The sequence below is a fragment of the Narcine bancroftii genome, chromosome 2, assembly GCF_036971445.1.
Source record: "Narcine bancroftii isolate sNarBan1 chromosome 2, sNarBan1.hap1, whole genome shotgun sequence".
NCBI classification, from domain to species: domain Eukaryota; kingdom Metazoa; phylum Chordata; class Chondrichthyes; order Torpediniformes; family Narcinidae; genus Narcine; species Narcine bancroftii.
In genome coordinates this window covers 93,695,153-93,718,092 of record NC_091470.1, presented here as the reverse complement: position 1 = coordinate 93,718,092, position 22,940 = coordinate 93,695,153, and the positions used below count along the sequence as shown (strand labels likewise).

Sequence of the window (22,940 nt, the reverse complement as noted above, 5' to 3'; positions counted from 1 at the left end):
TATTATATACAGTTATTTAGACAAAACATGTCATATTTTAAGTCCATTTGTACATTGCCCATAAAGCAAATTGCTTTAATCAGTCCAAGCAGGCCTGGGCAGGCACTCAGTACGGGTGCTATGCAAATGTCTTAGGCCTGGGTATGGTTTGTCAGGAGAGATGCAGATGTTGTTGAGAATTTTCTTGTCAACTAGAGAGCACCAATCCAGCAGATTGACAACATGTCCACAGAAGGCAAAGAATGGTTGTAGACAGGTCATATTCTGCATGGAGGTCGGTGACCTGTGGTGTAGCTCAGGGATCTGTTCTGGGACCCTTACTCTTCGTGATTTTTGTAAATGACTTGGATGAGGGAGTGGAGGGATGGGTTGGTGTATTTGCTGAAGACACAAAGCTTGGGGGTGTTGTAGATTGCGTGGAGGGCTGACAGAGGTTATAGCGGGACATTGATAGAATGCAAAACTGGGCTGAGAGTGGCAGAAGGAGTTCAACCCAGACAAGTGAGAAGTGGTTCATTTTGGTCGGTCGAATATCATAGTATTCATGTTAAGACTATAGGCAGTGTGGAGGGTCAGAGGGATCTAGAGGTCCAAATCCATAGGAAGCTCAAAGCAGCTGCACATGGTGATTCTGTGGTTAAGAAGGCAAATGGCGTATTGGTCTTCATTAATTGTTGAATTTAATTTGGAAGCCGAAAGGGAATGTTGCAGCTATATAGGACCCTAGTCAGACCCCACATGGAGCACTGCGTGTAATTCTGGTCACCTCACAACCAGAAGGATGTGGAAACCTTAAAAAGGGGCAGAGGAGATTTACAAGGATGTTGCCTGGTTTAGAGAGCAGGCCTTATGAAACAGGTTGAGTGAACTTGGCTTTTCTCCTTGGAACAGCAGAGGATGAGAGGTGACCTGATAGAGGTGCTTAAGATGATGAGAGGCATTGATTGTTTAAATAGTCAGAGGCTTTTTCCTAGGACTGAAATGGTTGCCACAAGATGTCACAGGTTTAAGGTACTGGGCAGAGGGTACAGAGGAGATGTCAGGAGTAATTTTTTTATTCAGAGAGTGGTGGGTGTGTGAAATGGGCTGCCAGCAACAGTGATGGAGGTGGACATGTTAGGGTCCTTTAAGAGACTTTTGGATAGGTTAATGGAGTTTTGAAAAATATAGGCCAATGGAAAAGCCTAGTAATTTCTACGGTAGGAACACGTTCGGAGCAACTTTGTGAGCCAAGGGGCTTGTATTATGCTGTACATTTTCTATGTTTCCATGTTATGTTTCTATGCTTCAAGCATGCAAAACATGAAGTGCGACATGTCATTGAAAATTCATTTTTTGCGTTTGCACTTGGACTCTTTCCCTGCAAATCTTGGTGCAGTCAGTGACGAACACGGCGAAAGGCTTCACTAGGACATTGCCACCATGGAAAAGCAATATCAGGGCAACTGGAATCCATCAGTGCCGGCCGACTATTGTTGGACACCGACACGAGAGGGATCAGATGCTGAGTACAAACGAACATCAGCGGTAAAACATTTTTAAGTCATTAATGTGACAGCGCCATGATGTGATTAAATTTGCTAAATTCAGTAAATGTTCATAATATTTCTCCAATATCCGACATGATACAGCAAATATGAAATTATCTGTGTGTTCAGCTTGAAGTTGTCTATCATAACTGCCAATGCTTTTTTCAGGAAGCAAAGCCTTTTGAAAAAAAACATGTTCTCCAGTGTTAGTGGAGTCCCAAGAATTAAAAGTACTAACCCACTCCACTACCGTCTGGATATTGACAAGTGCATCATCAATGTGCCTCCCCTTTCTAAAGTCCACGATATGACCTTGCCAACATTTTCTGGCACCACACAACCAGATTCGTAAACTCTGTCCCATATTCTGATAAATCCTTAAGCACTCTCTGGCCAACAACATTGGTGGAGTCAGGGACTATATCGCACCTACTATAGTTTCAATGCACAAGAAATCGGGGTTTCTGATGTTTAGAACTAAACTTTCCCATCCCTACTTTTGCAAAACTCTGAATCTCACAGCATCATTGAGTTTCAAAGTTGTACAGTCAGCTAAGATGTATTTTCTCTCTTGGCTTCCCAAAGTAATTCTACAATGTAAAATATGGACGTCAGATTCAGATTATATTTCAAATTTATTATCAGAGTGTATACCGGACTTCACATAGAACCCTAAGATTCCTTCTTCCTGTGGACAAGGCAGAATCACCACTAAATGGTAGTGAAAAAATAAACAGTGTAAACATAAAGACACATAACTAAATGTAAACAAACTGACTGAGCGAAAATAAATCAACAAAGTGAACAAGTCCTTAAATGAGTCCCTGGTTGTGTTTGTCATTGAGGAGTCTGATCGTGGAGGGTGAACATGATAGTGCGAGTCTGCAGTACTGTAGTGAGCATGATGGAAACATCTCTATTTATCTAGTACAATCTCGATCACCTTCAAGATGCTTTATAACATAGGAGAAAAATGAACCATTTATATTTAGCTTTCTCTCCACTAACCACCAATAGTCACTGGGTCTAAATCTCAGAAGGCTCCCATTAAACAGCTCTGGGACGCCTTCCACCTTTCAGATTTCAAGCAGATGGCCCAAAGCACTTTCTCAAGGATAGTTAGGGATGGAAAATGAACACTGGCCTTGCCAGATGAGATGAAATGGCAGAAAAAAACTTTAATAACAAAAAAGTCGTAGGCATAAAGAGGGACATGCCAGCACTGAAATGAAGCACTCAGCATTGAAAGTTAAACATTACGATTACAATTGTTGAGAAGGGTATCCATTGACAAGAAATATTAGGTTGTCTTGATCTTTAAATAAAGTATTTCAATAACTCTTACTGGCAGTGCATCAGAAAGGCCTGGCCCAACCAAAGGAACCAGAGTTAATTTCCTTTTAGGAAGGGAAATGAACTTTGTCTCCATATACCTGGAATTAAATATAAGGCATCAGACTTTCAAAGGGGCAATTTATCGCACAAGTAATTTGTTTTAGAAGTACTTAGCATGGATGGACACTGCTTTCATCTGTGTCACTTTAAATGCGCTCACTGCGCAGCCTTGCAGGCAGGGGCCTTTGAAGTTTCACCCTTCAAATTATTTGCCTGAATTTGTAAAATATTCCTCTCTTCGGTCATTTTTAACGAAGGAGGCTTCTCATGTGCTCTCTATTCCCAGACTTTGCTGATGGTTTTGAGTTGTAATGGTTATGCTGCAGTGAATCCTTCCCCCCACCCCCTTCTTCCCCTGTTGTCTCTCCATTCCCTGTCTCCTTTCGCGCGGACATGATAAATTCTACCTAGTCCCTCATCATAATCCCACTAACAGCTTTTGTTGGTCTGGATTCCTCCCCCATTGCTTGAATTTGGAGACTTTCTGATACATCTTGCTTCTGGCTTATTCTGTTTTGTCCTTGAAGGGCTCAGGCCCAAAATGTCAAGAAAATATCTTTGTCTCCTATAGATGCTGAAAAGACCGGCTAAGTTCCTCCAGTATTTTGGTGTGTTTAATGCTGCAGTGAAGTTCGAACCTATGTGATTTTTCAAAACTCATTCTAAAAAATATTTCTAAACTTTTCAGCTCTTTTGTTTTACCTTTCAGAGTCAATCAGATGAGAGTTATTTTTAAATGCCTTTTATATAACGAATTCCCTTGAGCTGTCAGATCTTCCAGGTGAGAGGACAGTGAGCAGCGGGGAAGTGATAACCAGATGTGGCTTGCCACAGGCCATCCTAATATTCCCAATAATCCTGTAGCTGAAAAGCAGGAATAGGGAGAAGATTAAATTTCAAGCGATTGCAGTGTGCTGCCATGCAGAAGGACATGATAGAGCTTGTGCATGAATCCTAAAAAGATTGGGTTTGCAGGTGCATCAGGCTATCAAAAAGACAAATGGAATGTTGGCCTTCATTACTAGAGGGATTGAATTTAGGAGCAAGGAAGTTATGCTGCAATTGTGCAAGGTACTGGTGAGATCACATGCAGATCTGTTCTCCTTACTTGAGGAAGGATGGACTGGCTTTGGAGCAGAGGAAGTTCACCAGGTTGATTCCAGGGATGAGAGGGTTGGCCTACGAGGAGGGATTGAGTCATCAGGAACTGCACTCACAGGAATTTAGAAGAATATGAGGAGATCTTATAATGTGAGGGAAAAAACATAAAATTATGAAAGGCTTAGATAAGATAGAGGTAGATAAGTTCTTTCCATTGGTGGGGGAGGCCAGAACAAGGGGACAGAGCCTTGGGATTCAGGATAGGAGAGAGATGAGGATGAACTACTTTGCTCAGAGGCTGGTGAATCTGTGGAATTCACTGCCCTTTGAAGCAATGGCGGTAACCTCAGTAAATAGATTTAAGACCAGATTGCATAGATGTTTGCATAGTAGGGCAATTAGAGGATATGGGGAAAAGGCAGGTAGGTGGAGATGAGCTAATCATCAGATCAGCCATGATCTTATTGAACAGCAGAGCCAACTCAATCGGCTGGGTGGTCAACTCCTGCTCCTATTTCTTGTGTTCTTATGTAGAGAGGAGATGGACACAGGAGGCAGAGTGAAATCAAATGGAATTGCTCTCTTATTTATTCAGGCTGGGATCTCCATGTGAAGCACTAAATAACATTCTCCAATGTGACTCTGTCTGATACAAGCCTTGATGTCACGACATCTGGGGCGGACTGGTTAGCGTAGTAGTTAGCGCAATGCTGTTACAACGTCAACGATCGGGACCGGGGTTTCGAATTCCATGGGGTCTGTAAACTTATACGTTTTCCCTCTGTCTGCGTGAGAATTCTCCAGGGGCTTCAGTTTTCTCCCACCATTCGAAACGTACCAGGAATTGTAAATCAGTTGGGTGCAATTGGGTTGCACGGAACATGGGCCGAAGGGCCTGTAAGCGTGCTGTATGTCTAAATTTAAATGTGACTCAGGTTCTTTGCTTCCATGACTAGCATTGTCCAATGTGCCCAGCTGAGCACCATCACCTGCCAGTTCAAACTAATTTAGCTTATATATTCTGTAGAAGTGTATTTCTTCTCACCTGCTGCTACAACAGATGTGCTCTGGAGCCTCCCCTCTGTAAGCAGAGCTGCAAAATGAATGGCAGAGCTGCACACGTAGCATCTGTTCAAACCCACACTTTGATGCTATTGCAAGGATCTAAAAACAACCCCTGGAGGATCTCAATAGGTGAGGTAGCAAATATGGGGGTAAAGGGTGGTCAACATTTGGACTGAGGGTGCAGGCAGGAGATAGCTTGTAAACAGCAGTGAGGGGGAGGGGAGAGGCAGGGCATGGCAAGTGATAGTGGATAAAGTGAGGGGAGGTTGATGGGCAGATGGAGTGGAGAGAGTGACGGAGGACGGGAGGTGATGTGGAGACAACACAGTGATGCAGATGATGGAAGGTGATCAGTGGAACCAGACAAGGGGGGGTTAAAGGGAAAGGAGGAAAGGTCATGGGCAAGGAGGCAGTGCTGCCAGAGCTCATTGGAATGCTACTCCCATACCTCACTGGGCCACTCCGGCATTTCACAGGGCCACCAGGTCCTCTATGGAAACACTCGGCACCACTCACCCCACCACCACAGCCCTGTTCTGGCAGGAACAACACCCCCCATACCCCCTGCCGCAGTTCCAAGTCTCAACAAACCTCCTTGTTCCTGTTTTGATCAGCTCTGGGAAATAAATATTTTCCACTGTCCCACTGGGAAGGGGATGGATATGAGGGGGAATCCAGAGAATTAAGCATGTGGTTATGCGCATAGAACTCTGCCTCCAACAATTCATCACACTCAGCCCTCCCTCACTACCATCTCCACTGGCACATCCATCCCTCAGTACCCTCTCCATTAGCACAGCCTCCCTTAGCACCCTCTCCACTGGCACAGCCATCCCTCAGTACCCTCTCCACTGGCACAGCCATCCCGCAGTACCCTCTCCACTGGCACAGCCATCCCACAGTACCCTCTCCACTGGCACAGACATTCCTCAGTCCCTTCTGCACTGGCATAGTCCTCCCTCAGTACCCTCTCCACTGGAACCACACTCCCTTAGTACCCTCTCCACTGGCACAGCCATCCCTCAGTACCTTGTGCACTGGCACAGTCCTCCCTCAGTTCCCTCTCCACTGGCAATGCACTCCCTTAGTACCCTCTCCACTGGCACAACCATCCCTCAGTACCTTCTGCATTGGCATAGTCCTCCCTTAGTACTCTCTCCACTGGCACAGCCATCCCTCAGTACCTTGTGCACTGGCACAGTCCTCCCCCAGTTCCCTCTCCACTGGCACCACCCTCCCTCAGTACCCTCTCCACTGGCACAACCATCCCCCAGTACCTTCTACACTGGCACAGTCTTCCCTCAGTACCCTCTCCACTGGCAATGCACTCCCTCAGTACCCTCTCCACTGGCACAACCATCCCCCAGTACCTTCTACACTGGCACAGTCTTCCCTCAGTACCCTCTCCACTGGCAATGCACTCCCTTAGTACCCTCTCCACTGGCACAGCCATCCCTCAGTACCTTCTGCACTGGCACAGCCATCCCTCAGTACCTTCTGCACTGGCACAGTCCTCCCTCAGTACCCTCTCCACTGGCATATCCATCTCTCAATACCCTCTCAACTGGTGCAGTCCTCCCTCAGTACCTTCTGCACTGGCACAGTCCTCCCTCAGTACCCTCTCCACTGGCACATCCATCTCTCAATACCATCTCCACTGGCACAGCCATCCCTCAGTACCATTTCTACTGGCACAGACTCCCTCAGTAACCTCTCCACTGGCACAGCTATCACTCAGTACCTTCTCCACTGGCACAGCCCTCCCTCTGTACCTTCTGCACTGACATAGTACCCACAACATGTAACAGCCTCCCTTAGTGCCCTCTCCACTGGCACATCCAACCCTCAATACCTTCTGCACTGGCAAAGTCCCCCCTCATTACCTTCTCCACTGGCACAGTCCTTCCTTAGTTCCCTCTGCATTGGCACAGCCCTCCTCAGTACCCTCTCCACTGGCAACACCCTCCCTCAGTATCCTCTCCACAGGCAACACCCTCCTGCAGTAGCCTCTACACTGGTATCACCCTCCTTCAGTACCCTCTCCACTTGCCCTGACTCCCTCAGTGCTCTTTCCACTGGCAACACCCTCAATAAGTACCCTATCAACTGGCAAAGCCATCCTTCAGTACCCTCTCCACTGGCACATCCATTCCTCGGTACCCTCTCCACTGGCACAGCCATTCCTCAGTACCCTATCCACTGGCACATCATTCCCTCAGTACAGTGTCTCCACTGGTACAGCACTCCCTCAGCACAGTGTCTTCATTGGCACTGCACTCCCTCAGTGCCCTCTCCTCTGGCACAACACTCCCTCAGTACAGTGCTTCCACCGTCACTGCACTCCCTTAGCACCCACTAGTACAGAACTCCTTCAGTACCCTCTCACTGGCACAACCGTTCTTTTGTTTAGTGTCTCCACTGGCATGCCACTCCCTCACTACAGTCTCTCCTATGAAACAATGCTCACTCAGTACTGTCTCTCAACTGGCATAGCACTCCCTCAGTACAGGGTCTCCATTAGCACAGCCCTTCTTTAGTTTAGTGTCTCCACGGGCATGGCACTCCCTCAGTCCAGTATCTCCACTGAAACAGCACTCACTCAGCATGGTCTCTCCACTGGTACAGCGCTCCCTCAGTACTTCTTAAGAGCTGTGATTCCTTGGTAATGAGAGTAGAGAGCACCAAGTTCCTTGGAATTTGCTTAACTAGTGACCTTTTTTGGATGCACAACTCCTCACTTTTCAGGAAAGAGCAACAGCGACTGCACTTCCTGAGAAAAATGAACTGGGCAAGGAACCAGCCACCACCATGTCAACTTCCAACAGAAGCTCTATCACGAGCGTCCTGGCTGGATGCATCACAGTGTGGTGCAGTTGCTTCAGAGAAATGTATCACAGGTCAATCCATAGGACCATAAAAGTGGCAGACAAGATCACTGGAGTCTCCCTCCCCCAATCAACATGATCTACTTGGATCACTCTCTGAAGAGGGCGTGCAAAATCATTGAGGACCCCTTCCACCCCGCACACAGCATCTTTCAGCTGCTCCCATCGGGGAAGAGATCCAGGAGGATCAGAGCCAGCACCACCAGGCTGAGGAACAGCTTCTTCCCACGGGCAGTGAGAATGTTGAACGACCAAAGGAACTGCTCACATCCGAGACTCTCATATTCACGAACCAATGTTTATTTATTTATTTGTATCTATGAATACTTGTCCTGCATATGTATTGTGTGTCTGTACATGTGTTAGGTCCAGTTGTGTGCACCGAAGAGAACGCTGCTTTGTGGGGTTGTGCTTGTGCAATCAGGTGACAAAAAAATTGGCTTGACCTGACAAAGCTGTTGCAGGGTGGCCAGGAATGCGTACTCACCGATGAGTCCCGAGTAGGCGAGTAAGCAAGAAGCATAGTTCTCTCTGAAGCACCCACTCCCACCTTGTGTGGAGGGTTGACAGTTGGAGAGGAAATCTGCCAGTCGTGACCTGAGAACAAAAGAAACCAAACTGTTAGTGAATATTCTGCTCAAAAGCAGTGAGATTTTTATTTATTTACTTTTTTAAATTTTAGAAATTGAGCACGGTAACAGGCCCTTTCAGCCCACCAACCCGCTCAATTACACCCAATTGACTTACAACCCCGGTACGTTTTGAACGGTAAGAGGAAACCGGCGCTACCCAGGGAAAACCCACACAGACATGAGGAGAATGTACAAACTCCTTACAGACAGCACGGGATTAGAACCCCAGTCCCAGTTGCCAGCGCTGTAACAGCGTTGCGCTAAACTGCCCCAGTTTGGAGTTAATATTCCGAAGCATGCAAGTTGGAACCTGACAGAATGATAGAAGGAAGGAACCATGTTTTCAGCCCCGATGTGTGATGAGGTGTGAATGGGAAAATGGAGCAAGTATCTGGAAGGCACGCTGAGAGTATGAGCAGGAGGAGAACGTGAGGCAGGAGGCAGATGGTTTCACCTCTTCAGTGAGACAGATGGTGGAACTCAGTGCGTAGACCAAATCAGTACTTAAGGAAGAAAGAAATGTTCACCAGCATAAAGAAGACCAGCACTCCATAATGATTCAAATGTTCTCTTTCAGAGAGCTTCTCTCTTGCTCACATTCTTCCTGAAACATTTTTTTGATGGTCTACTTTTTAATCTCCTGTGCCATAAGCCAGCTGGGTTGGTGCACACCTCTGCAGTCACACCGAACACATCTGTGCTTAGATGCACCATGCCAGGCGCACTTTGCTCCTATCCCTGGAAAGAGCCACTTGTTGCAGGCCACTTGAGACTTTCATATCAATGGCAGAGCTTGAGCTGTCACATCACTTCTTCAAGAACCTAGTGCTCACTCTTCTCCCTTGGCCAATTGCCAAGTCACTGCATGAGGCACCCAACACCAATGGGGCATTTCAAGATTTGATTTGTGGGTGGTCCAAAGAATCACAATATTGGAGGTGCCTCCTTTCACGAGTTGTCAGGAGCAAACCGTTCACCTGGCTCCCTCCGAGGGAAGGTGAAGAGTTTGTGGCCAAATACGAATAGGTGATCTGCAGCACAGCTAGAGCAGGACGTCACGGTTGGCCCAACACTGTTAGAGCGCCAGCGATCGGGACCGGGTTTCGAATCCCACGGTGTCTGTGAGGAATTTGCACATTCTCCCAGTGTCTACGTGGGCTTTCCCCGGGGACCTCCGGATTCCTCCCACTTTCAAAATGGAGTGTAGGTTAATTGAGTGTAATTGGGTAGCAGGGGCTCATGGGCTGAAAGGACCTGTTTAAAAAAATTTAAAATATTTAACTGTTACTAAAATCTGCTGGTTTACCTCCTTGCTGTTTCACAAATTGAATGAGGTCATTTCTACATTATAGCATTTGTCATGCGCTTTGAGACCATGAATCTTCTGATATATATGCTTTCCCCACACAGTGTAGCTTGAACATGGTTCCAATTCAACAGTTGGGGTTGCTAACGTTCGCCTTGTGAACTGGGAAAGAGCTATTTTCATGGCAAAAAATATGACCCATCTCTCTGTGCTTGTATTTGGAGAAGAGTCATTCTTTACAGAAAGAGCTTTATTGTGTTTTTTGATCAACTAACTGGCACAGTTCATGATAAAACAATTCTTTGCTCAGAGGTGAAATGTATTACATATCCTACAGTAGTTCATACATGTTGGCAAAACGAGCTAGAACATAAACACGAGGTCAAAAGCAAGGATATTTTTAGCACTTTAGCAAAGTACCGATATTGTTCAAAACATGGACGAAGGTGAAGACGTTTCCATGAGGACGTATATGGAAAAGGACTGAATTGTTATTTGAGCTGAGAACCAACAAAATATTGGCCATCAAATACAGGGCATTGCCTTGATATAGTTTAGCATTTAAATTTTGACATGCAGCACGGTAACAGGCCATTGCGGTCCATGAGCCAATTACACACATTTAACCCAAACTTCCCCACCACCCCCCCCCCCTCATAACTTTGCAGATATGGGGAGAACGTACAAACTCTTTACAGACAGTGCCAGATTTAAACCTAGGTTTCTGGTGCTGTAACAGCGTTGCACTAACTACTACACTAACCATGCCACCAAAATTTAAAATTAAATTAAATTTAAAATTTAAATGTGCTCATGTTTGCTTTTGTAAATACAAACATCACCATGAGACCAAAAGACATAGGAGCAGAAAGAGGCCCACTGAGTCTGCCCCACTATTTAATCATGAACTGATCCATTTTCCCATTCAGCCCCAATCAGCACATTTTCCCATAACCTCTGGTGCTCTGTCCAGTCAGGAACCCATCAACATCTGCCTTCTATACTCCCAGTGACCTGGCCTCCACAACTGCCTATGGCAACAAATTCCACAGATTTACCATCCTCTAGCTAAAAGAAATTCCTAAGCGACTCTGGATGTCATTAAATCCTGCTGTATCAAAGTGTAGGGAATGATAAAGCAACCTAGACCTGCTCATAATACACTGACTTTCATTTCACATCAAAGACATCAAAACTAACAATCTGTTATTGGTGGTGATGATCTAGTAGCACAGGTGGAAGTTGGCAGGTATGACATTGTGGCCATCACTAAGTCGTGGCTGAAAACAGACCACATCTGGCAACTAAAGACCCCTGGATACACAGTGTATTGGAAGGACAGGAAGGTAGGTAGAGGGGGTGGGGTGGCTCTGCTGGTTAAGCATGGAATTAAATCTTTGGAGAGAGGAGACATTGGATCAGATGATGTAGAATTTCTGAGGGTAGAATTAAGAGACTGAAAGAGTAAAAAGACCCTGATTGGAGATGTGTACAGGGCTCCAAACAGTAGCCATGAGGTGATGTGCAAACTGGAGAGGGAGGTTGAGAAGGCATGCAGCAAGGGAAATGTTAGAATCGTCATGGGGGATTTCAATATGCAGGTTGATTGGGAAAACCAGCTTGGTGCTGGACTCAAGGGAAGGAATTTATTGAATGGCTTCAGGATGGCTTCTTAGAACAACTTGTGGCTGAGCCGACCAGGGAAATTATGGCAGTTCTGGATTGGGTATTGTGTACTGAAGCACAGTTGATGAGGAAGCTGAAGGTAAAATGATCTTGAAACAATTTCAAGTTTACATTTGCACAAGCATTTGTGTGCAGACTTTGGTCACAGGAAAAATATTTGAACAACATAAGATTTTTGTGCACACTGACTACTAAACATTAGAGGGAACATTGCACGGAATCACTCTATGATTCAACATTGGCATCTGGGCCTTTATAAATTAAAGAATTGAGTCTAGGAGTTGGGATTTATGATGAAGTTGTATAAGACATTGGTACGGCCAAATTTGGAATATTGTGTGCAGTTCTGGTCACCTAACTACAGGAAGGATATCAATATGACTGAAGGAGCGCAGAGAAGATTTACTAGCAGTTGAGTTACAGGGAAAGATTAAACAGGTTTGGACTTTATTCCTTAGAGCAAAGAAGAATGAGGTGAGATTTGATAGAGGTTTACAAGATTATGAGTGGTATAGTCAGACTGGATAGCTTTATCTACTTAGATTGGGGGAGATCAATATGAGAGGGTAATAGTTTTAAGCTGAAAGAGGAAATGTTTTGAGGGAACATTAGGGGAAAATTCTTCACTCAGAGAATGGTGGGAGTATGGAATGAGCTGCCATCTGATGAGGTGAATGCAGGCTCGATTGTGTGTTTTAAGAATAAAATGGATGGATACGTGGATGGGAGAGGTCTGGATGGTTATGGAATGGGAGCAGGTCAGTGGGACTAGCGAGATGATGGTCGGCACAGAATATCTTGTCCTGCAGCGTTCTATGGTTCTATATGGTTCTGCGTTCTTTCATCTGCTGTGTGCCATCACTCTGGCCTCTATGAAGATGGAACTAACCAGTGTCACACATCAACATTGCCAGATCCAAAACAGTGGAGTCTCATTTCATCACTGCAGGGAGCAGCTGCAGATTATTCGAGTTACTGAATGACCCAGGCATACATCAGCCTTTGTCAGCTTTATTTCAGTTCTGCCCCTCCCCACACCCTCCCCTCAGACTCTGTCCCCTTCCCCGTGAAACAGTTTAAAGTTTTGGTACTTCTCTCCTACCAACTACATGGGGAAGCAAGATTATCATAATGGTTAGTGCAGTGCTGTTACAGAGTCAGTAATCCGCCAATCCAACGCTGCCTCTAAGTTCGTAAGTTCTCCCCATGTCTGCATGGGCTTTCCCTGGGTGCTCCAGTTTCCTCCCACCCTTCACAAAAATTGTTCTGGGTTTGAAGGTCAATTGGGTATACTTGGGCAGGATGGGCTCGTGGGCTAAAAGGGCCAGTTACCATGCTGTATATCTAAAATAAAATGTGATGAAAAGAAAACAAGGCTTTAACTTAAATGTGCTGTGGCCCCAAGCCCCCATCGGGAATGGCTGGTCTAACTGGTCAAAAGACATGAATTTAAACCCCATCATATGAGCTGGGAAGTTAAATTCAGAGAATTCCGTACAATCTGATTATCGGTTGAAACCTAAATTGTTTAACTATGTATCAAATTTAAATTTTACCACTTGCTTTAGGTGTTTCTAGGAAATGCATTGCCATTACTTGGAAATCAGATACAGAGTTAGGGATGGAGAGGTAGCATATTGAATTGTGCACTTGTATTCCACTTGAGAAAATAACTTAGAATTTACATAATAAGTATCAATTTTTTTCAAAAGTATGGAGCTCATATTTCAAAATATGGAGGACTCTCTGACGCCCATCCTGTTGGTAACCCCAGCTCCATTATATTTATATTGAGACTTCATGTTTTTTTTTTACATTCTCCAAACTTTTTTCTTTTTTTTCATCTTTTTTTGATGTATTCTGAGGGGGAGGGTGGGTGGATGGGTGGAGGGGGAAAGGAGGGAGAGATGGAGTTTATGTGTGCATGCATTTTTCCCTTGTAGTTTTTTTGAATATTGGATGTGGTTTTAAAATTCTAAAATAAAATATTTAAAAAAAAACTCCAATTATCCACAATTGGATTATCCAAAATCACACAAAAATTTCTTTTTGACCTGGAAGTGACGTCTGATCGGCTCCAAAAAAAAATGTTCAGATAATTGAGGATTTCATTAAAATCAGAAATCCTCACTTATCCTTAAAATTTCAAAGCTGAAATGACATCATTTCACCTCCAAAAATGTTTAGATAAATGAGGGTATCTGAAACAATTAGAAATGCTCAGTTATCCAAATTTTTTTCAGAGCCGAACTCACGTCACAGGTTAAAAAGAATTAAACCCAGCATGGTCATGTGTGTCTCTGGGAGGCCATTTTGATTTCCCTCCACCTTCCCTTGTTGTTTATTGTTGTTTAAACACTGTTAGAAGTGATTTGAGTTGCTAATGACCAGTTCTCCCAAAATACCATTCATCCGAAATAGGCCTGGTGCTGACCATTTCGGATAATCGAAGATGTACTGTAAATCTTCAATAAAAGGGCATAATCAAAAACATTGATTGTAAAATCACAGGAATGCCCTCAAATCCGATCGTTCAATAATATCCTTCAGTGAAGGAAGGTTACTGCCTTTACCTAGACTGGAATATAGCTGTCCATAGATCATCAATCTGAGGCGCCTGAAAACTCACACCAAGACACAAGAGCAACTTGTCCGTGAACTACTCTTTGCAGATGATGCCGCTTTAGTTGCCCATTCAGAGCCAGCTCTTCAGCGCTTGACGTCCTGTTTTGCGGAAACTGCCAAAATGTTTGGCCTGGAAGTCAGCCTGAAGAAAACGGAGGTCCTCCATCATGACTACCAGCCCCCCCACATCTCCATCAGGCACACAGAACTCAAAACGATTAACCAGTTTACCTACCTCGGCTGCACCATTTCATCTGATGGAAGGATCGACAACGAGATAAACAACAGACTCGCCAAGGCAAATAGCGCCTTTGGAAGACTACACAAAAGAGTCTGGAAAAACCACCTGAAGAAACACACAAAGATCAGCGTGTACAGAGCCGTTGTCATACCCACGCTCCTGTTCGGCTCCGAATCATGGGTCCTCTACCGACATCACCTACAGCTCCTAGAATGCTTCCATCAGTGCTGTCTCCGCTCCATCCTCAACATTAATTGGAGTGACTTCATCACCAACATCGAAGTTCTCGAGCTGGCAGAGTCTGCAAGCATCGAATCCATGCTGCTGAAGACCCAACAGCGCTGGGTGGGTCACGTCTCCAGAATGGAGGACCATCACCTTCCCAAGATCGTGTTATATGGCGAGCTCTCCACTGGCCACTGAGACAGAGGTGCACCAAAGAAGAGGTACAAGGACTGCTTAAAGAAATCTCTTGGTGCCTGCCACATTGACCACCGTCAGTGGGCTGATATTGCCTCCAACCGTGCATCTTGGCACCTCACAGTTCGGTGGGCAGCAACCTCCTTTGAAGAAGACCGAAGAGCCCACCTCACTGACAAAAGACAAAGGAGGAAAAACCCAACACCCAACCTCAACCCACCAATTTTCCCTTGCAACCGCTGCAACCGTGCCTGCCTGTCCTGCATCGGACTTGTCAGTCACCAACGAGCCTGCAGCAGACGTGGACATACCCCTCCATAAATCTTTGTCCGCAAAGCCAAGCCAAAGAAGAAAAGATCATCAATATGGTCAACATTGCTGCTATCAAACTAGTCTCAGCAAGTCATGTAGTTCAAAAGTAATTGGGATAGGTAGTAAATCATAGACAATAAACCTTTCCAATTATGTCCACAAATTAGACTGTTTACATAGAATAGAGAGACTTTAGTAGCCATTCATCACCACCATTCAATGAAGCTGTTGTGGATCTTTTATTTCTGCACCAGTTCCCTGAATGCAGAGTGATAGAGTCAATCAGTATGGACCAGCCTCTTTAGCCCAAACTTTCCATGCTGGCTCAGTTGGCTTTCTGGTTTAGTCAGTGTACAGACTCCAGTCATACAGTATACCCTAATCTTGAACTGAACGAATTTTGTAAATGTTAATGAGATTATTCTGCTACAGTGGAGATTGCACAGGCCTGATATGGTCCTCGTCATCTTTTCGAAGGACAAACCAAGGTAAATGGTAGGGCACTGAGGAGTGCAGTAGAACAGAGGGATCTGAGAATGCAGATACATAATTCCCTGAAAGTGGCGTCACAAGTAGACAAGGTTGTGAAGAAAGCTTTTGGCCTTCGTAGATCAAAGTATTGAGCATAGGAGTTAAGATGTTAAAGTAAAGTTGTATAGGACATTGGAGTATTGCGTGCAGTTTTGCTCACCACACTAACTTCTATCAAAAGGATAGAAAGAGTGCAGAGAAGATTTACTAGGATGTTGCCCAGACTTCAGGAACTGAGTTACAGAGAAAGCTTAAACATGATAGACATTATTCCCTGAAACGTAGAAGACTGTGGAGAGATTTGACATAGGTGTACAAATTTATGAGGGGTTTAGATAAATTAAATGCAAATAGACCTTTGCCATAGAGGGTAGGTGAGATACAAACCAGATGACATGGTTTAAGGGTGAAAGGGGAAAAGTATAGGGGGAGATTGGGGGTGGGAGTGTGGAACGAGCTGCCAGCTGAAGTGGTGAATGTGGCTCAATTTTAATATTGAAGAAAAATTTGTCAGGCACATGGAGGGGTATGAAGAGATATGGACTGGAGGCTGGTCAGTCGGATGAGGCAGAATAATAGTTTGGCACAGACTAGAAGGGCTGAAGTGTCTGTTTTCTGTAATATTCTATAGTTCTATCTCTTCTCAGAACAATCTTCTGACCTAAAACGTAACAGTCAATTGCCTCCTGCTGCTACTTCACACAACACCTTTGGTGCACCACAATTATCTCTCTCTCCCTTTCCTTTCTTCTTTCTCCATGACTCTCTTCTTTTCCTATCACATCCTTGGCCCATCATCCGTCACCATCTCAATTTGCTCATTTTTCGTTCTCCCTGGCCAGCAAATGCCAGATCCTTTGGTTCAAACTGACCATAGAACCAGAGAAGCACAGAACCATTCAACAATCTGAGGCCCAGACCTATCCTTATCCAAAATTAACTTGAAACTAATGGCATTATGATCACTGGACCCAAACTCTTCCCCTACACTAAGGGCTACAGTAGAGGTCTCCAAAGTGGTCAATGTCAACTCCTCTGGGAGACGTCGATGGGACTATCCAAGGGGGTCAAAAATGCCAGGGGGTAGAAAGAAGGTCAATAAATGCCAGGGGGGGCATCCATTGAACTTTTGGGGTCTAAAGGATTGTAGACCCTGCTCACAAAGGGAGCCCGAAGTTCACGCTCCTGCCTGGGAGCCCGAGGTGACTTCTTCAATGCAGCACCTGATATTGAGAAAGGAGCCACAGTTGCCAATACTGAAGACTTGGACCCAGCTCCATTTGGCATCTTCCCGGCCAGAAGAAAAGATTTGTTTTAACTGTTATTGTAATCACTTCCTTGGTTAAGTTACCAATGTGTTACTTGGAAATTTGGGTGTGGTAACAAAGTTTTGGTTGTTGGTGGGAGGCCTGGACTCCATGTGGTACCCAGTTTCCCTCACTAATGCATATGGAAACTACACGTCTACTTAATTTTTATTTATTTAATTTTGTACATGCCTGGAGGTCTATAAGAGATCAAGGATTCCATGAAGAGGTTGATGGTCTGAAATGTTTGGGCACCTCTGCCCTACACATCCTTCTGTCACCTGTCCTGTCTCATTCCCTAATAGGAGATCCAGTATTTGCACTCTCTCTAGTTGGTTCCTCAATATATTGATTTAGGGCAACACTGCTGGTGTAGAGGTTAGCACAACACTGTTACATCACCAGCGATTGGGACCGGGATTTGAATCCCGCGCTGTCTGTATGTTCTCCCTGTGTCTGCATGGATTTCCCCAGAGGCTATAGTTTCCTCCCACTGATCGCAACATACCATGGGTTGTAGGTCAATTGGGTATACATTTGGCAGCATGGGCTTGTGGGCTGAAAGGGCCTGTTACCATTCTAAATAAAAAAAATACTTTCCAGAACACATTTGTCAAACTCCAAGCCAACCAGCCTTTTTAGAGTATGGGAATCCCAGTCAATATGTGAAAAGTTAAAAAAATTTCTTACTATCACAACCTTATGTTTCCTGTGCTGTCCGCTATCTCTTTACAGATTTGTTCCTCCAATTCTCAATGACTATTGGGCCGGTTATAATACAACCCCTTGAATGTAGTCATACCTTTCCCATCTCTCCACTCCTCATACCCTCAGTAGATGAACCCTCTGTTCTTTCCATGACCAGCAATGCCACTCCTCCCCCTTTCATCCACCACCCCCCCCCCCCCCCCACTCATCCCCCAAAGATCTATCACATCTGAAGCAACAGAAGCCCGGAAGATTGAGCTCCCAGTCCTGCTCCTCCTGCAACCAAGTTTCACCAACGGCACCAATCCACACTCTATCCCCTTTGCATTGACATAGATACACCTGAGAACATTTTTTCCACCCTGCACTACCCTTTAGTTTCTGACTGTAACTTTGAAAAATTAGCTATGGATGTCAAGGCATCTACATTATGATGTATTGCGAATCCCCAGAAGTGAGGCACTGTTGCAGAAAAGGAGGTTCAGAAAATGAATATGAATTAGATACAGAAGGTTTAAGAGACAATCCACTGCTAAATTTAATGACTTTTTCATTTTGCTATGATTGAAAGTAATTTTCCAATTATCTTCTGATATTGCATTTGAGTTGCTCTAATTTGAAGAATATCAGTGAGTAACGCTGAGAGAAATATGTACAAAAGAAGTCATAAATTCTTTGAAGCCCACACTTTCTGTTGTGTCCAAATTGGTTTTACACAGGAAGATCAACTTACAATAAATGGAAACAGCAGGGATTTCATATCTTCTCTTTCATTAAGCACTCTTTCCTCAGAAGATCATTTCATGAAGATGAAATCAAGTAAATGAGTGCAGGTTACCGACCTGCATGTAATGATGTTTTCATAACATTTCAATTTCAAGACTCAAGCTGCGAGTTGAATCTATCACCTTAATCCTTCCAACCTTGAGGAGTTTTGTCAGAGTGAAAGCTGAATCCCCAACCTCGAGTTCCATATCCTGTGTGGATTTCTCAATGTGTAACTGAACGATTCATAAATCAACAGAAATTTCATTCACACCTTTTTTTGTGCTCTATGATTGTTTATACCACTGTTATATAAGCAGCTTATTTGGATATAGAGCATTTGTGTCTTTATCCATTTTTCTTCATTCTCTCCATGGTTAACCTAGCGGTTAGTGCAAAGCTGTTACAGCACTAGCGATCAGGACGGGAGTTCGAATCACATGCTGTCTGTAAAGATTGTGTACGTTCTCCCCAGGTCTGTGTGGGTTTCCTCCATGGGCTTCGGTTTCCACCCACTCTTCAAAATGTACCGTGGTTGTAGGTTAATTGGGTGTAATTGGACGTCACGGGGCTCTTGGGCCAAAATGGCCTATTACCATGCTGTATGTCTACCTTTAAAACTTTAAATTTTAAAATGTTAAAATCTACAAGATTATGAGAGTCAAGGATAAGCCTGCATCTTTTTCGCGGGACTAAGAAACAGCAGAGGACATCTGTCAAAATGAAAGGAGGGAGGTTTAGGGGAGATACCAGGGATAAGGTTTTGTCACACAAAGTTGTGCATGCCTGGAAAGCCTTGCCAGGGCTGCAGGTGGAGGCTGAAACCTGAGGGGCATTTTAAGAGACTCTTAGAAAGGCACATAGATGAAAGGAAAATAGAGGTTTACGGGGTAGGAAGGGTTTAGTTGTTTTTTTGCTAGGAATATAAAAGTTGGCATGACATCGAGTGCTGAATAGCCTGTTCTGTGCTGTAGTTTTCTATGTTCCTTGTGTTTAAATTTAGACATACAGCATGAGAACAGGCCCTTCCGACCCACAAGCCCATGCCGCCTTCTTCTTCTTCTTTGGCTTGGCTTCGTGGATGCCGCCTAATTACACCCGATTCACCTACAACACTGTATGTTTTGAATGGTGGGAGGAAACCGGAGCCCCTGGGGGAAACCCACACAGGGAAGGACGAACAAACTCCTTACAGACAGTGCGGGATTCGAACCCCGGTCCCGATCACTGACACTGTAACTGTGTTGAACTACCACTGCGCCCACCATGCCGTCCCTAACTGTGTTGCAGTGCCTCTGTGAGGGACCCCTTGTTGTCTTTGTAAGAGCCTTCAAGTTTCACTGCCGCATTGTGTGTGAAACCCAATGTCATGTAGCAAAGGAATGGCTTTACATGATAAGCCAACACAAAAAGGCACTGGAGCAGAGGAAAGGTGAGTTCCTCCAGCATTTTGGTGAGTTTACTGCAATCAGCATCTGAGATGAAGCAGGTATCAGGTGGTATGGATGGGGTAAGGGTCAGGGCAATGCTCACCAGCAAATGGCGCCATCATGCATGTGGTGTATGGGGTATTGGCTATAATTATACTGTGGAGTAAGTAAACAGACACTTCAGCCCAACCGATTTAGCTGCCCATCCAAGCATCTGCATTTAATTGGTACCCTGGTCCTGATCGCTGGCATTGTTACAGCATTACACTAACCACTACATTGAGAAATAATAGCAGCGGTGCCTCATTGATAAGGTGACAATGTCCTTTGTTACCTCGTCAATAAATGGTGGCGCTCCAGAGTCGCTGAGGCGGCTGCGCTGCTGCAGGTGCAGACCCGTGGGGAGCGAGGGAGCAGAGACGCAGGATCCAACCACCCAGTCAACTGGCATCGGCTCCGTATAGGTTTTGAATGGCCCATTGAGGGAGTCAACGCTGGATTTATTTGAGATCCTGCGACTCAAGATGGCGGTGTCTATTAATTGGCAGCAGCCACAAGGGGCTGGAGACTCTGGGGAAGTTCACTCTGGGGAAGACCAGAGGACGGGAAGATCATACCCTGTCTGAGAAGGAGAAGCAGAGTTGACGGCCCATGGGGTTGGTGACCACAGCTAGAGCTCTGGGGCTGAGGGACCAGTGCAAGCAATGGATTGCTGGTGATGAGTTGAGGAACCTGCAGGAGCTGGGGGCTGCTGGAGACTCACGCTGGGCTATAGACTGCTGGAGGCTGGTTTGAACTCGATAGAGGGGTATCATGTATCAGAACCGAGATGCGAGGAGATGCTGAGGGCCTTGAAGGGTTCCTGATGGTGTTGGAGGTTCGAATTGGAGCTCGGGTCGCCAATGTTTGGACTGGACTCTGTGTGGCTGCGGGGGCTACGGAAGTGCTGCAAGCAAATCCATGGACACTCGGTAACACTCTTTTACTTCTCTCTCACTGTAAGTCTGACTGTAAGAGGCACTGAGGCAATTCCTGCTGGTGGTGAATCTGTCTGCCTTGCAGCAGGCAAAAAGAAATTTCATGTAATACGACACTGTTTCATTACTATGCTAATAAACTGAATCTTGAATCTTGAGGGAACAGTGAAGGAACAGTCTCTTCATCCACTATGTCTGCGCAAACCTGATTCCCAATGAAATTAATCTCCTCTTCCAGCACATAGTCTGTACTCCTCCATATTCTGTATCGTTCCAAATATCTTAAACATTGCTATCACATCTGCCTATGCCACCTCCCGTTCCAGCCACCTACTGCCCTCTGTGTAACTTGCCTCACCAATCCTCTTTAAACTTTCCCTCACTACTTCAGGGATTATGCCCAACCACTGTTCTCAGGGTACAACAAAGTGCACAGAAAAAGAACTGTGGTATTCAGAAACATTTCCCGTCTTTAGTAACCCAAGTGGAATCCATATTGGTCACTAATTGGTTAGAGAGGTACATGGTTAAACAACTGGACTCATGATCCATGGGTGGAGAGACACAAGTTAAAGATCTTCTAGATACACTGAAGAATTATATTTTTAATCAGATAAAAGTGAAATGGAATCTAGTTTTAATAATGGTATCACGATCGATGTAGGGTTTGCATTTCCTTCAGAACTCTTATTAAAAACCCATCCGGTCTCTTGAGCTTCTCCTTCGAAGAAGCATTAAATAAACTATTCACAAAAGGTAACGACCAGATCATCTATGAGAAGCGTATTGAATTCAGGATGAACGTTATGCAAGACATGAGGGAGAATGCCTTCTTCTTCATCCAAAGGGGGCAGCACGGTGGGCGTAGCGGTTAGCGCAATACTGTTACAGCGCCAGCGATCAGGATTGGGGTTTGAATCCCGCGGTGTCTGTAAGGAGTTTATATGTTCTCCCTGTGTCTGTGTGGGATTCCTCCAGGGGCTCCAGGTTTAATCCCAACCTTCAAACCGTACCGGAGGTGAGGTCAATTGGGTGTAATTGGGCACAAGGCTAGGGGGCTGAAAGGGCCTGTTACCGTTGTGACAGAATGTGCTTGAAATAATCTTTAAAGTTTTATGTTATTTCTTAGTAAGGGGATAATTGGGTTCCCATACGTACATTTACATTTTACAGGTACACATAACTACACTCGGAGAGTCCTTTGAAATGGCAGCTGGCAGATTTTGGAGACCATTTGTCAGCTTATTTATTGTCCTGTTGGAAGCCTGTTTGCTTAAAGAGACAGTGAGACTGCTAGTCAAAGCTATAAACATAAAAGTTTTATCACTGTTCTCTATTGAAAACTCAAAACAATAGGTGTTTGCTCAAAAGCATCTGTGCACATGCACATCCATTCTGCTGACTGGTCGCAACAGACAATTCAGAGTCATATCCACTCACACCTTTACAAGAGATTGAAGTACAAACTTCAAAGACAACAATGATGTCATGTCACATGACTAAAGACATTTTCAGAAAACATATTACTGAAACAGAGACATTTTGAAACCAGAAGAAGGTGCTTGACTATCCTGCAAGTCACACAGGATTGAAATGCCGTAACGATCCTTTGGAGAGGGACGGCTGCTTGTGTTCTCCTTATGGAAAGGAGGAACATCGAAACAGTGGTTTTGAAGAATTCAGCTGCCACTTCGAAAAGAGGACAGATTCATCCTGACATGGCCACTTAAAAAAAAACCCTTGCTTGCATTTGTGAAATCATCATGGAAGAAAAACAAGTTCTGATTTTCCATCCAAGAAAGAAAAATCATTCGTATGAAGAAACAATTCTTTGAAAACAACTTTTCAAGAAATTTGTGAGTTTTGAGAAGTCTGATGCCTCACCCTTACTCCATAATTGCTTTTGAACAGAAGTAAAGACTTCAAGGTTTCAACATAAAAGCTTTCTGAGCCTGAACTTTAAAATCATTTCTTCAGAATTAAGCTTAAACTATATTAGGTTGGATTTTGTCACGCGCACACATT

General features: G+C 44.7%; 1 protein-coding gene across 2 annotated transcripts in view; it reads right to left on the bottom strand.

Annotated features, from left to right (window-relative positions):
* LOC138753905 (GDNF family receptor alpha-2-like) overlaps window positions 1-22,940 on the bottom strand; it is an 888,944-nt gene that overhangs the window by 33,212 nt on the left and 832,792 nt on the right. For both annotated transcript variants that reach the window (XM_069917452.1, XM_069917451.1), the window contains exon 5: window positions 8,463-8,572. In XM_069917452.1, the coding sequence (XP_069773553.1) occupies window positions 8,463-8,572 (110 nt within the window). The remainder of the gene's footprint in view (window positions 1-8,462; window positions 8,573-22,940) is intronic.